This window comes from Oreochromis aureus, linkage group 19 (assembly GCF_013358895.1).
Source record: "Oreochromis aureus strain Israel breed Guangdong linkage group 19, ZZ_aureus, whole genome shotgun sequence".
In the NCBI taxonomy this organism is placed as follows: domain Eukaryota; kingdom Metazoa; phylum Chordata; class Actinopteri; order Cichliformes; family Cichlidae; genus Oreochromis; species Oreochromis aureus.
In genome coordinates, this window is record NC_052960.1 from 4,846,884 (window position 1) to 4,861,936 (window position 15,053).

The following is a 15,053-nucleotide window of genomic DNA, read 5'->3' on the forward strand; positions in this document are numbered from 1 at the left end:
CTGAGGTCCTCTGCGTGAACAGACACCTTAAAAAGCTTCAGCTTCAGATTTTTACCCAGTCAGTTGTAGAAGAGTCTAATTCTTTGATATTAAAATTTAAAGAGGCAAACAGAAAATTAAAATATATCGATAAGCTTATCATTGTTAAATACATTTGGACATAAATAAACATTTGCAAAATGAACCACAAGTATAGAAATAAAAACTGCTGAAACTTATTAATGCCGTTTTTGTTAAGAAGCATGAAAAACTATATATGTATAATTTGACTTGTGACTACCTGAAACATCTCATTTTAAACCTTATGCTGTTGCCTAAAATATGACCTTGAATCAGCCTCTCCTATCAGGGACCTTCAGCTTTCAGACCTTAATTTTTTTCGGAGCTTGGAAGGGCAAACATTTACAACCGGATACGTCTTTGTTTGTTATTACTGTCTTTATTATTCATGGTAAATTTACCATTTACCATTTATTATTCATGAGCTAATGTACAATTAGACAAGTAAAAAAAAGAATTCCAATTTGCAAGTACAAAGAAAGTTTAAGATTAAAAATATAATAAAAATGTAATATGGCGCAACATCAAGTAAGCTTATTACAGAGCCACACAAACAAGATTTTAAGACCACAGCAAATTCAGGCTTGCAGTAAAGCTGGGCATTTCCAACAATCCAATAACTAGGCAGTTACTGTGGAAGGAAAAAAATCCATTTTACATACAACTGGGAAATGCATTCAGTAATGGCAACTAAACACACATATCGAGTCTGTCAGGAGGGATTACGAGGAGATTTAATTTACAGTGCTTTTGTCTTTGTCCATACTGAAATATGGGCGCCTTCATTACATAACCTTTCTGTAAAGTCAGGCAATCAACACCGCTCACATTAATTGAACAAAGACAATTAAAAAAAGAAAAAAGGCAAGTGTCAGAGGTTCAAAGGCCAGCAGAGGTTGTTGCACGATGCAGGCAGGGAGGAAACGAATAACTCATGTTTGAATAAATATCATTTTAAATTAGATTGCAAACATCCCGGTGGACACCTAAGCCAATTCTAACAATAACTTAATGCATATTCTCTATTAACAGAAGGATGAGAAAACACTAATACTCCATCCCTCAGAGAATAAGCCTACAGAAAACATACTGACAGTATTCTTGATAATATAACAAAAGTTTAATTGTGATGGCTCATAACAGCAGCAACAATCAGTGTGATAAAGGTGTAAAAGGAAGGCGAAGACGACTACTTTCAGTCAAGCAGAAACAGACACAGCACATGATGGTAGCCTTGCATCAACGCGCATGCTTTCATGCAACAATGTCACCAACCTAAAACGATACAAAGTGCGAGTGAAAGTTAAAAGCTCGTGAGTACATCTCGCTCCTGCATGCTCGTGTAGAACGGTTTCCCGAACACAAACGAGTGAAGTCCGGCCCTCAGCTTCTCAGCGAAGGCCATCACGATGTTCAGGTCTCCCTCCACCATCAGATCCAGATCCGTCTTTAAGTTGCGCAAAGACCGAAATGGCTTCTTCCCTTTTTGCCTGTGGAGAAAGACGTGGACACGTTGAAGTGTAATGCAACCGTTAACCTATAAAACTCAGGGTCGGGGGACTTGCATTAGCATTTAGTCGGGCTGCAGCTGTGCACAGGAATGCCATGCCATGATGAATTATGTATGCTGCTAAAGCACGCTACCTGAGCATAAACAGCCTTGTCAAGGCACCTGTAAAATAGTATGCCCTTAGACCTCAGGCTGTCGACGGCACCATAAACAAGACCGGTTTTATGCTTTCACACGAGCCCACAAATAATGGTTTTGCTTGTGTAGTTAGTGTTGTCTCTGGAGTGAGATATGTTTGGGTGGTTTTTATGCATTGGAAAGAGTAGTCTTCAAAATAATTCATTTGGACTCAGTTTAAACATTTTGGACAGGAGGGGAGCAAAAATCAAAGTAATGATTTGTAGAAGCAACGGGAGTTGGGGAAGGTCAGTCAACTGTTGTGGAGCACAGAAGGAGATGAGTCAAGCCCAGATGGAGCGATGACCGGGTCACCACCGGGTGGGAGGCATGAAACAATTCAGCGAGCCTGAGGAATATGGTGGACTTTAGAGTCTCAGATGAATTGAAGGGCTTAAGAAGGCGCTTCTGGACACGGACCAGAGATGGGTAAAATAAGCCTGATGGGATCAGAGTGTGACTGGTCATACAATTATGTCCCCCTTTATTTATTTATTTTCTTAACCAAGCAAAAGGGGGAGGTAATTAAAGCATATAGTGAAGCATAAAGCTTCAGTACTGGTTTCAAACACGCGCTGCCTTAATTAAAGCTTTAGTATGGAATCAGGCCACCATAAGCCACCAGGTCACCTTGCAACCTGGACTAGTGTCACATTTCTGTGCCCGGGAGATAACAGAGATATGAGAAATTATTTTCAGGGATCAAATGGCGATCATAAAAACATAATTTAGTGTTTTGATGATGATGAGAGGAAAATGCAATTTCCAGAGCCCTTTCAGAAGTTTAGCTGTGGTAACCTGTGAAGGTAATGCAATGTCTGTGCACCATTTCCTCTCAAAAACATTATTCATGCACTACATAGATGGGGAAGCTGTCCTTCTGGGAGGATGCTGAAGATTTATCACCCTGTGTGGCTACAAAGTCGGCCTCTCCCCAGTTTCCTCCTTACACCTTACACATATTAGAGCTGAAATTATTTTCCTCTCTTTATTAATAAATCATGTTCTTTTAAAACACATTCTGCAGAGAAAATCCAATGCTAATATTGGAAAAGCTGGCACAAGCAAGCATTCAGTATTCTTTCTGATAAATTACTTCTTCAGCAGAAGAAAAAAGATCCGCACACATATCTCTACTAACCGCCCCCAGCAGATACATATGTGCAGATGTCATAAAAATTTTTCCATTCACCATTTTTCGCACTCTTGTGTGGTAGCACTTAAACTATTTATGTTTTCAGGGCTGTAAAGAATAGTACACCGCAGGAATCTTTGGTTTCTAAATGCATAAGATGTATTCTATTCATGTTTTAGCCCTCTTTTTCACAGTTTGCTGGATCTGCATTAAAGCTCTGATGCACTATATTCAAGGAAGGGCACAAATTGCCTCAAAAGTGAATCAATCTTTTTTTCCCTTCAGCTGAGCTATCACAATGTAAACACATTTTACTGCTGCTTAACTACAGGACAAACATTTTGTGCTCTCCACTGCATACAGGCACACTATCTGAAGATATGGGGTAAAAATGGAAGAGGGGAAGTTATTCAAACTCATCAGTGTTCAGCAGCTTCCAAATAACCTAATTTTCAAAAAGTTGGGCCACTGTTTAAATATAAACGGAGTGAAGTAAATGTGAAGGTACCAGTTATACGGAACAACTTTCCAACTTTTCTGGAAAATAACTGGAAAAGATGAGAAATGTCTAATTCAACACTGATAATAATGTTTTATGTAAAGCAATAAGTGTCTGCTGTTTTAAAGCTGGGCCCATGATTAACAATCATGCACTTCATTTTTTGCCTCTAACAGATAACACAGTGGCGAGCTGACTGGAAAGGTGGGGAAAGAGGGCGGGGGAAGACATGTAGCAAAGGTCCGCGGGTTGAAATCAAGGCCAGGCCACTGCATTTGGCTTTTGTGGCATATGGTCGCCGGCTCATGCTGTGAGCTAAAGTGGCGCCCAGTCCTCACAGACTTCTATCATAGACAGTACAAACTATGTAGTACGAAGTTCTGGGTCTGAAAACTGCCTTAAACCTGCATTTTTTCAGGCCAATAGAGGGTGACCCCCTCTGGTTTCCAAAAACAGCGCCCCCCAAAATAAAACTTCAAACTGTATAAAAATCAGAAAACATCCTTGAGCTCCTTTCCTCTTTAAATATTTTCCTGATGACTTTACGCACTCAGTTAGTTGTTTCAGGTCAGACTGAATAAAAGATGAAGTTCATTTAGTAAATTACAGTCATCAGAAGTGTCAGAAGCACAGCAATAAAAGGCTCATTGCCCCGAGGTGCAGGACCGAGTGCTACAGGAGATCTTTTCAGCCTGTGGCTATTAAGACTACTTAGCTCCTCCCCATCCTGTAGGAGGGACATTTATAAACATTTTGAAACTCATCATGTGCTCAACAGTACTTTACACTTTTTAGACCATTTCATCTGTTCTTTACTGGATAGGTGGATTACACCATTATCTCATTTTTTCTGCTTTTTGCCATCTCTTACCTCCATCTGCTGCTAACAGCATCAATATTATGAAAATTTTGTCACTTTCTGCCCATTTACACCACAAGTCACGCATTTGAGATACAGCACATTTTTATATTTCCACCTTTTCTTTAATCTGCCTCTTGCTTTTAATCATCCTTTCTATTTATATTTTACAGCTTTTATTTAAAAAGGCACAAAAATTGTCCTCAGGATGAGTAAAAGTCTTATCACATTTCCTCTTATTAGCAATGTAGGGTTATCCAGAGTAGCAACTTGTCACAAGTCATTAGCCAATAAGAGCGCATTTTCACATGCAGATGCATCCTTAGTTTTTCAAACTCGTCTCACAAACAAGATGGCGACAGTGGATACGTCCATCTTTTATACCATCTTTCCATATTTAAATGCCAAACTTTATGAGGCAGAAATAGGTGGGTTTATAGCATGGTACAAAAATACATAAATAAAAATAACAATAACGGCCTTTATATGACAACTATACAGGGGGTTAGCTTAAAATTGCAAGGCTTAAAGATTACAGTATTAGGAGGCCTGAAAGCTTTGCGGAGCAGGTAGGCTGCCCACAGTTGTATTCGTGGCATCTTTTGGAGCATTTTTAACCAACTATAAGACAAATAATGTTGCCTATTTCTTAGTCCAAAAAGTCTGTGCTCTGTGTTTGTTGAGCAAAATTTTAGTATTTGATCAATTAACAGGTGTCTGCGTCATTGCTGTGCACACATACGGTTTGTGGATGCTCAGACCCAAGACACACGGGCCAACAGACTGGTCAGCAACCATCTAGCAACTACTGGTCGAGAGGCAAAAATCATTATTCCTTGAGTGGTTGGCGATTGGTCGCAAAGTAAATGCAATGAAACGAATTACTAGGCCTAGAGACCAGTCAGTGATCCCCTGGCTTTGGTTGCTAGCAGGTGGCCATAGTCGCCAGTAGTTTACAGGCAAGACGCTGACTTGTCTGCAAACACTAGTCATATACTCGCATCATTTAGCTGCAGTTAATCTTGGAAAAAGTGCCACGCACACTGGAAACAGAAAACATTTGCCTGCAAAGTAAAACTTGTGCGTTGGTTGCCGATATGGCACAACTCATAAGTTTCCAGTCCGCAGACAAGAACGGCAGATTATGAAAACAGATTACTAGTGACTATGTTATTAAAACGTAATCTCCATGTTCTATCAGTCCTGGGGAAAGGATAGCAGCTGTTAAAGAAGGTTTTCTGATGTCACTAGTACAGCTTTATATGTGTTAGACATTGCGAATACACATTAGGAAGATAAGCACTCTTAGGTAGAAGGTTGCGAAATACATTATTTTGACTAGCATCTGGTATCCCCTGAAAGCTGGGGATATACATCGCTGCCTGTTGTAGAATAACAATATGCAGATGAGTTCTAGATGTAATCGCTTAAGCCAACAGCAGCAATGTTTGCGCTTTCTGCTCATGGGCAAAAGGGTGAACGTAATGCATAGTAGAAAAATTCCCTCCAAAAGCAGCACTTTGGGGAAAACAAGCACTCAGACCTATAGATTCCTTGGGAAATGCATCACAGCCTGCTTGTTGAGACCAGTGTGAAGGATGACTCATCTGATCACAGGAGTTTTTTTGCCTCCTGCTCAGCAGAACAGTGTCTGTATTCTTTGCACTACTTCTCCTGCAAAGAGCCAACCCCCATGTTCCCCTGACCTTATGTTCCACTCTGCGCGTTTCTTGACACACTCCTCTTCATCTTGATTTAAGTGTAGGCTTACACCTGCAGTCAGCTGAATCTGAGCTGTCTATATTCCTGTGTTTTTCAATCTAACATCACCGATAAAGGGACACTTCTCCTCCTGTATAGTTTTGGGTTAGTACTCTGAGGGTGTGGGCTTATCGTGGTACCGTCTCTCCTCTCCCACTGTCCATCTACCCGATCATGTCTGAGACTGGTTTCATCTGGGCGCTCACTCAAACTCATCAAATGTTTCGTAAATCCTAATTATCCACTTTCTGGTAACTTGTCCCTCCAAGCTTGCTGCACTCTCACTACTGCACAGCAAAACCCCGGAGACAACAATAACTGAAACTACTATTTTGATAACAGGGCTTTAGGGTACTTCTGGCTGTGTGCTTTATGGATGCCCAGCGGTGATGCTGGGTCAAAGCAAGGTCAGCAGCTAGAATGCAAAGTCGAATCAAAAACAATGGTTGAAAACAAGGAAATCATCAGCTCTCCTTTTGGGGATTTTCTTGAATCTTCCTGTGGTGCAGTGTCTCTGAGTGCCACACGGTAATCTCTTTTCTTATTTGGATTAAAGACTTATTAGTGACAGCTCTTACGTTTCGTCCTCGATGTACTTGAGCAGAGTGAGGGCCTTCCTGTGGAGCAGCAGCAGAAACTGGGCCAGATAGGTGCTCCGCAGGGACAGGCCTGGCTTCAGCATGAACACCTGGGTACGAGACAGGATGTCAATTAGTAGTCGGAGCCGCGGCTCTGCTGGAAGAAGAGCAGAATAATACACTCCTCCCTTCCTTTGTGCTAACCTTGAGAAACAATCATGCTGTTGCTACCGTCTTGGGGGGAGAATCCTAACAACAGCAACAGCTCTAAGACCGCTTTCATGTGAACAAATGATGGGGTGTGACCACTTGGCTTCAAATATTTGCCATAAAGCCAGGCACAAATCTGATCTGGATTTTCTCACCAGCTATGAAAGTGACTCAACCACTTTTAACTTCACAATAATACACACAGCAGTAAAATTACAACTATGTTCTGGTGGTTGCGTGCAGCCATCTGTGAGTGAAGCTGTGGCATAAATGCAAAAATATTTTCTAATTGGTGATTAGACAATAACCCTCTAAAAACCAGCAACTCAGTGATTAGAAAACAAGTATTAATTAACAGCATACGCCGCAAAATATTTGATTTAAACTACATTACTGTCTATGTAAATCTGCTTCAGCATCGCTTTGGCTAATTATAAGTTTGACTCAGTGAGACAGGAACTGTTCTGTTTTCATGCTCATGAACTGAAATCCTTGAACATTTCTATGACTCAAATCTAATTAAAACTGAACCCAATTTTTTCTGCATATTTTTTTATATATATATATATTTTTTAAATTAGACTGTGTGTAATGTTAAATACACCGATATTTTAAGTAGACGCCATGTACAAATCTCCTACATAACAGCTAGAGAGTAAAAGCTGAATTTTCATCTCTCTGAGTCAGAGCTGACTGTGAGCCAAAAATCAGATGACACATACCTGCAAAAACATGTAATTTATTTAAGCAATTACAGGAAAGATTTTGCAGACTGGCTCAAGCAACAATCAGTCACAAATGAGTTCAACTTAGGAAAGATAAAGCACAGAGCAATGTATATGGTCATCAACTCTCATTTCACACCACAGAAGATATGGCTCTCTCCATTTGATTATTATTTCTATTTTACTTTAAATGACAGCAAAGAGAGGACTGCTTTTCTGTATTTAATTATGACATTACTAATGGGCCTACTATACCAATATGTCATGAAGACTGACATCTTTAATTTCTTCATCTTAAAGCAGTTTATATATAACAAGAGATGATTTCATTTGTTAGATTCTTACCTCAATTATAAATGACTTGACCAAAGTGTCTTTATGCATGACATCTTGAAATATATTCCTAAGAAAAAGAGCACAGAGGTTATCGCATTAGTGCTTTTCATTTTAGAGGTTTTTAAGTATAGTGTAAGGAAGCTCCAACTTTAATGTTACATCCTTGTTTTCACACAAGCCCTAAACATTTATAGCTGTCACCAAAAGGAGCATGTAAGAATGCAAATCTGTGATGCAATGGTAGTGGGAATTAAACTGTCTTTATATTACAGAGCTGGCAGGTTAAAGCTTATATGATGCCTTACTGAGTACATCTGTAAAAATACAACATATATGAGTATCACTTACAGGTCAGGTGTAAAGGTTTCGTCAGTGTGAATGACTGTATCTGGAGGTATGTCGTCCTCGCTATCCGTCTTCCACAGTGCGCTTAGCTCAGAACGTATGTAGCGCCGCTGGTTGTATGTGTGTTCGTGGCACGGCGGCATCTGTTTCACTGTGTTGATGTCCACGTCGATGTGTGTGGTTGGGTAGGGCGAGTAGAGTACCTGACGGAAGGGCAGAACAAAGCTGCCGGTCGAGTCCTAAGAATGAAAAAAAGGTGAAAGAGTTGCTTGTGTTTGCACCTGTGAGCACAAAAGCTAAGCTCGGTGCTTGCAAAAAATGTTATATTAGAAATTTTGATGCACATAAAAGTAAAATGCAGCACATTGGTAAAGAACAATCAAATCCAAAGGATACAATATGCAGATAAGCTTTAATACATATCTTGATGCATGCTAAATCATCCAGTTAAGTAAATCTCCAGAGGTTGATTCTGTTCATCTGAACGTAGCGTTTTCAGTGGGAGAAACATTTCGTCACTCATCCAAGTGACTTCTTCAGTCTCCGCTGCCTGCAAATGTACTGTTTATAAGATTGGGAAAACCTGCAGTCAGCGGAGACAGAAGAAGTCACTTGGATGAGTGACGAAATGTTTCTCCCACTGAAAACGCTACATCCAGATGAACAGAATCAACTTTTGGAGCTTTAATACATAATTTACTTTTAGAAACACAGAAGCTTTAGTCATTTTTCCTCTTGGTCAGTTTCTTTAATATTTGATTCAGAAATGTATAAGATGCAGATTTTGCATTTGCTCTTCAATATACAACAGCAACCCTCTATGACTTTATGACTATGATGGTTTTTGCTGTTTTTTTGTTTTTACTTTCTGTACACTAAAAAATGACCACAAAACGGCTTTAAAATGTGTAGACGCCTTTAACTTTAATCTTTTCCATGGACTATCATAAAAGCAGATCTATTACACTAATTTCCAAGTCCTTATTTTTATTTTTGGACTCGAATAGCTCTGCACAATTCACATTTCAAAATAATCCTTATTAATCTTATGCTAAGACTTTCTGCAGTCCCTCAGTTCATCCTCTGTCAGAAACAAACCATCGTAGCTCTTCTTAAATCTTCTTCCTTCCTTTAAAGCCAACTTTTTCTGATTGGCACAAAACAACAAATTGAAACAGCAGGTGGGTGGTACACCTGAGATGACCATATTTGGAATTGTCAATGACGTACAGTTCCAAGAGCAGAGAAAAAGTCTAAAAAAAATGAATGTTCAATTATAAATGAAATATTTAAGTAAAGGCTTCTTTTTGAATACGTTCTTTCATAATCTAAAACTGTGTCTGTCACAATTCTGACCAAATATGTAGCTACAGCATGTTTTACTTTGCATGGTTCAAAGCAGATCTGAATCTCACACAGTGTAAAGCAAAGGTCTTATTGAATTATGTCCCTGATATGAAAAAGAAATTAGGTCAGAGCAACAAACAAGGGCAACATCAAATCAGCAGAGAAAACAAAACAATAGCCAGATCCTAATTCCAACCACAGTGTACTGTATAATGAGAAGGAGCTGGTGGCTACCTTGAGCAGACCCTGAACAAACAGGCCAGTGTCATACTTGAAGGAGTCGTCGGCCCTGCAGAGGCGAGAGCACTTCCTCTCAGCAGGAGTGAGAAAGAGGCAGAGAGTCCGCACAATCTGTAAAAGACGGTCAGATTCATCAGCCCACAGTCTGACTTTCTAACTAAAGATGCCTGAAGATAACCGGGTCTGATTATTTACAGAAGAATTCATGCAACAAAAGCCTTTTTTTTGTACTTTATTTTGGTAGTTAGGGTTCATGCACACGGTATTCAAGAAGCTATACGTCAGCACTAAATTTACTAAAGAAACCACATGTTGGTTAATAACCACCTAAATCTGACATAAGGCTAGAGGCTGGTTGCTTGATGCAAAAAAACAATCTTTATTTAATTGGTGTTCAGTTTGGGCCTCGAGACAAGAAACCTAAAAATTAATGCAGTGCGTGCTTTTGATATTCACTGGGAAAAACTGGAGCTGCTATATTTTCGCACCACTAATCTTTCTTTAAATCAGGTACCTGGAGATTTAAAGTGGTTTTTCAAACACACTGTATGGAGAAAGTTTTTCACACTTTGTTTCACTTTTGAATCACTTCACTTCAAAAAAAGACTCTTCTTCTTGCCAGAATTGTTCAAGCTCACCTAGGTTGGATGATGAGTGCACAGCCATTTTCAGCACTCCCAAGAGATGCTTTTATGCTGCAGGTCAGTCTTGAAATGTAAACCTCTGCTACAGCCTGAGGGGAACTCTGGATCAGGTTCCTCTGAATTTGTCTGCCTGCGTCTTTCCTCTATCCCAACTAGTCTCCCCGTCCATATTTATAGAGAAACCATCCACACAATAAGATGCTCCTACCACATTTGACGATAATAAGGTAACGCTCAGCGTCTGCCTAGTTTAGCCTTCATTTCATTAAACCAGATGATTTTGTTTCTTATGGTCTCAGAATCAAGTATTAGCTGAGTGCTACCTTAATAATGGTTCTTATTCAGTAAAGCTCCCTCCTCTCAACAAAGCACACCCGGATCTCAATTACAGAGATCATTAGTTTCTCGGTTACCTTCTGACCAAGACCCTTTGTTCTTCATAGTTCAGTTTGGCTCAGTGGCCAGATTTGAGAAGACTGTCATGGTCACAAACCTCTACCAATGAATAACAAAAGAATGATAGAAGCGATAGCACTCTCGGTTCCTTTTAATGCTGCAGAAACAGCCTTGTACCCCCTAAAAATCTCTAAGTTGATACAATGCTTTCTCACACATCATCTTGACCTCTCTAGATAACTGCGAGCCTCCCTACTTGACTCCAATTGAGCTGTAAAAGCATCTCAAGGACGACTGATAGATTTTAGGTGTCACACCGCAATAACAGTTTTTGAAGTGTTTTGCAGAGACTGACGAGGGGAAAAAATAAAACGCAGGCTCATTTTCGGATGAGTATGAAACAGGAAGATGAGGAAAACTTGAAAGAGTCTGAAAAGAGCAAAGACTTGAAGCCGTAACCCGACTGACAATCAAAATACTGATGCAAAACTAAAAGAAGTGCAAGAGGGGCTCATTAAGAAACAAACAGAACAACAAGCTTCAAAACATTTAAAATTATGTAGATGCTGCGTCTGTGTGCAGCCACTAATCCAGCACATTTACCTTGTTTATTTTCTCCGGGTTGCTTCCAACCACGATTGAACAGCCACACGTCTGCAGATGAGAGCTGATGGCCCTGAAACACAGAGACAACATCATGCAGATTAGCGCCAATTAGCTTCATTAGAATTCTTCTAATTATAAACGAAAAGTTTTTAGGAATAACAACTGAGACAAAAGAACAGCATCCCTCCCCACTAAAAATATGAGGCCTTAAACCTTTTGACTCATCACTTTGGCTCACATTCCAGCCTTTTTGAATTGACTTGTTTGATTGCTCATAAAAAAGGATTACTTCTAAACCTGAGATTATTTCAAGTAATACACAGTGAGTGTGTTCTTTCTTAAAGCCTGAGCTATAAATATCAGATCCGAGCAAATAAGTTCCACTTTCCAGATGCTCTGTCGTCGTCACAGGGTACTGAGCTAATCCTGTTCAACTCTGAGCAATTTGGCGCTTCATTGCCAGAATGGACTTTGTAGACTCTCGACACTAAACAGCGATTAAGCTTTTCGTCCTTTCTCAGGAGATAACTTCAGCTAAGTGGAGAGCCATTACTCATCATTTGAAGGTTGATGGGTGTTAAATGGGCATTGTTCATCATCTGTCTCCATTTGCCTGTACCGGATTGCTTACTTGTGTAGGAAATCCTCGTGGCAGCTGTCCCCGATGTCATCATCATTTAGCACCGTGTCTTTTATCTGCTCAGCAGGAGCGAAACAAATGAGTCATTTTAAAAATTGGCCTACAACAAAGACAAAAGTGCTGACGGGCATATCTGCAAGGCATTGTAATGAAAGTGGAGAAAAAAAAAAAAAAAAAAAAAAGAGTGAAAGATTCTGGGGAGCTTCTTTGTACTTTTGCATTTGCTGCATTTGCATATTAAAAGGGAGCAAATGTGTTGAATCACACTGGGTGGTAATCTAGGCAGGGAGAGAACCTTGTTTAGTTAAACCTCTTGGAAAAAGAAGCCATTTGAACAAGAAAAACCACAGAAAGACGAATACTTTCCTCATGTTTTGTCAATAAATTTCACTTGTTGAAATTCAAGCTCCTTTCAGTCACTGGCAACATGATATAGGATAAAATACTACTGGCTCTGTCCTGATTTTGTTATTTTAAATGTAATGTAATGATGCCAACAATGCCAACCAGTTTTTCTAATGCAAAATAAATTAGATTTTTTTCACTGTCTCTTAGTTACTTTGCAGTTGGTATTAATAGACTGAAAAATTGTTACTTACATCTATATCTTCTGGTACACTGTGTGTCTTCATAGAGGTCAGCAGCTCCATGATAGGGACAATTTCTAAGCTCAACACTGAGATGATATTGTAACCCTAAAATTAACAGAAAAAAAGGAGAGAAATGAACAAGTAGTATCCAACCTACATAGAAACATCTGACCAGATGTTGACCGCTTTTACTACTTTATCAGTGCATTCAGTATTCCAGGAAACCTCAAAGCTCTAAAAACAGCAAGTGCATCAGCCAAAAGAAAGGTCCTACTAACTGAATGTTTACTCCAGTGATGCATTTTAGAGCTGTTTTTTTCTCCCAGTTACTGGTGTGTTAAATCATTCTATCCAATGCTATTATTACTTGTTCACTAGCTTCCCCTGTAGGATCCCTCAGACCTAATTAGCTAACTAACCCCTCTGTGTTCGGAGGATACAATTTTATTATTCTGGCAATGTTGCTGAAATCCCAAATGGGTACAGCAAATGTGACAGATAAGTTAATACTCCTTTAAATGTAATAATTAAACCTGAAAGGCAGGTTTTATGAGTATAACGAATAATAATTTGCCTGTTCTTCAGTGCACGCTAAGGCCAAATGCCTGTAAGTCGAGGCTACCTTCTGCATCCAAATGCGTCCCTTGCGGATAACGTGCTTCAGCCTCTCCACGCAGATGGTGTGCAGGGGCAGGTAGAAGGCCAGCTCTGTTTGAGGCAGAATAATGGACAAGGCACATGTGTTCTTATCCCCCTTGAGCTCGCCATCAAAGATGAGAGACACAATGATGACACCCTTTTCTGCCAGTACAAAGAACTTCACGTCCACGGCACCGCACTCTGCGCTACGCAGAATCTCCCCATTGAGTGTATGATTAGCCAAAAATGTTACTTCTCCATCGCTGAGGAACATCAACTGGTCACCCTTTGGTACCCAGATGTGGCGCACCCGTGGTCCCAGAATATTGTCCCAGTAGGCAAAGGTAGCAGCCAGGAGCGGGCATTCTCCCTCTACTGCTACTTCAGACTTTGCCACAGCAGGTGATTGAGGTGGACAGCCGGAAGACATTGAACAGGTCTTCAAGGATCACTTATAATTAACCTGAAACAAAGAAACCACTTTGTTTATGTTACAAGTACAGGACAAAAAAGTGTGAGTGGAAATGAAACTGATTTGTTTGCACGTCACAGACCAGCCCTGAAGCAACTTCTGCTTCTCTGACAAATGTTGAAAGTAAAAAAGATGTTTTTTACAGGCATTAATGAAAACAAAAAAGAAGGGGTCATTTCATATTAGACAGATTTCTGGAAAACTACACACACGTTACAAGCTTACTCAAAAAAAACCCCTCTGAGTCTTTCTGGTCTTCTGTGAAGTTCGGATTGTACAGCTGACACTTGGATTTAATTTCAGAGAAAACATCCGTTGTCATTATTCCCATCGCCCACTGATTACAGGTCAGGTGAAATATAGCCAACTTATCCCACCAAATAAAGAAATATATTGATTACAGGCACGCCGAATTTACCAGAAATGTCAGCTTATTCGAGCCTTGAGCTTATTATTTTGCCAGATAGTTGTACATTTCAACAGCAATCAAATTTAAATTTAAATTAGAAGCTTTTAAAACAGAGTTTGGCGTCTAATAGTTACACCAATTTAAAAAGCACGCAAACAACCTTATACCTCAGACGCACATATTATTGTAATCTCCACGTAAATTTTGACTGGAAGTTAATATGTGTAACTTTAAGAAAAAAAGAGTAAGAAACGAAATGCAGGTAGTGTTTATTCAATTACAGGCTAACTAAAGCTAACCCGCTAACTAGCGTGAGCCAATGACATCAATACAACTTACTTCTTCGGTGTTTTTGATGTTGAAAACGTCACACCACAACGGTTCCAGAAGATAGAGGTTCGGTGTTAATGAAAAGTCATTGCATTTTTGCCTGTTGGTGCCATAGCTTACAGTAACTACGATTAGCCAGTTGCAGCTTGGCTGCAATTTTGTTATGATCGTTAGCACACTTCCTACTACGTCAGGCTTACGTCATTGGTAGGGGTAAACGACGACCTCTAGCGACCGGTACGTGGCAGTGTACAGCGAGTCAATGATGTCATTTTTATTCCAGCCTGCCACCTTCAGAAAATTAGTTATTTTAATTCATTTACATGGAGCCTGGTCATACAAATGGATGTAGCTGCGGGCCCCACACATTGTGTTTGCCTTTTAATTTCATCCTCCAAGGCTAATGCTGACTATAAATAATGGTTACTGACTCCTTCTTTTCTCCCTTTCATTATACATGTGTGAACTGCACAATATCTTCTAGCTGCAGAACCCCACAAGCTGAACTGGAGATGTTAACATTACAGTATTATTTATTTTAAACA

General features: G+C 39.7%; 1 protein-coding gene across 1 annotated transcript; it reads right to left on the bottom strand.

Moving 5' to 3' along the window:
- Positions 1-425: 425 nt before the first annotated feature.
- c9orf72 (C9orf72-SMCR8 complex subunit) lies at positions 426-14,711 on the bottom strand. Its single transcript, XM_031732040.2, has 10 exons — positions 14,518-14,711; positions 13,281-13,760; positions 12,668-12,763; positions 12,060-12,124; positions 11,426-11,498; positions 9,777-9,893; positions 8,199-8,434; positions 7,860-7,917; positions 6,580-6,689; positions 426-1,550 (listed from the first exon to the last, which is right to left on the bottom strand). Exons 2-10 carry the CDS (start codon positions 13,725-13,727, stop codon positions 1,364-1,366), a joined length of 1,389 nt encoding a protein of 462 aa, XP_031587900.1. The 5' UTR covers positions 13,728-13,760; positions 14,518-14,711; the 3' UTR covers positions 426-1,363.
- Positions 14,712-15,053: the final 342 nt, after the last annotated feature.

Coding starts and splice junctions, on each gene's coding strand:
- c9orf72 (XM_031732040.2), bottom strand. CDS start 13,727: ATGTCTTCCGGCTGTCCACCTCAATCACCTGCTGTGGCAAAGTCTGAA. Junction 11,499..12,059: donor CACGAGGATTTCCTACACAA/GTAAGCAATCCG, acceptor TCTGTGTTTCAG/GGCCATCAGCTCTCATCTGC. Junction 1,551..6,579: donor AAGTACATCGAGGACGAAAC/GTAAGAGCTGTC, acceptor CTTTCTCCACAG/GCAAAAAGGGAAGAAGCCAT.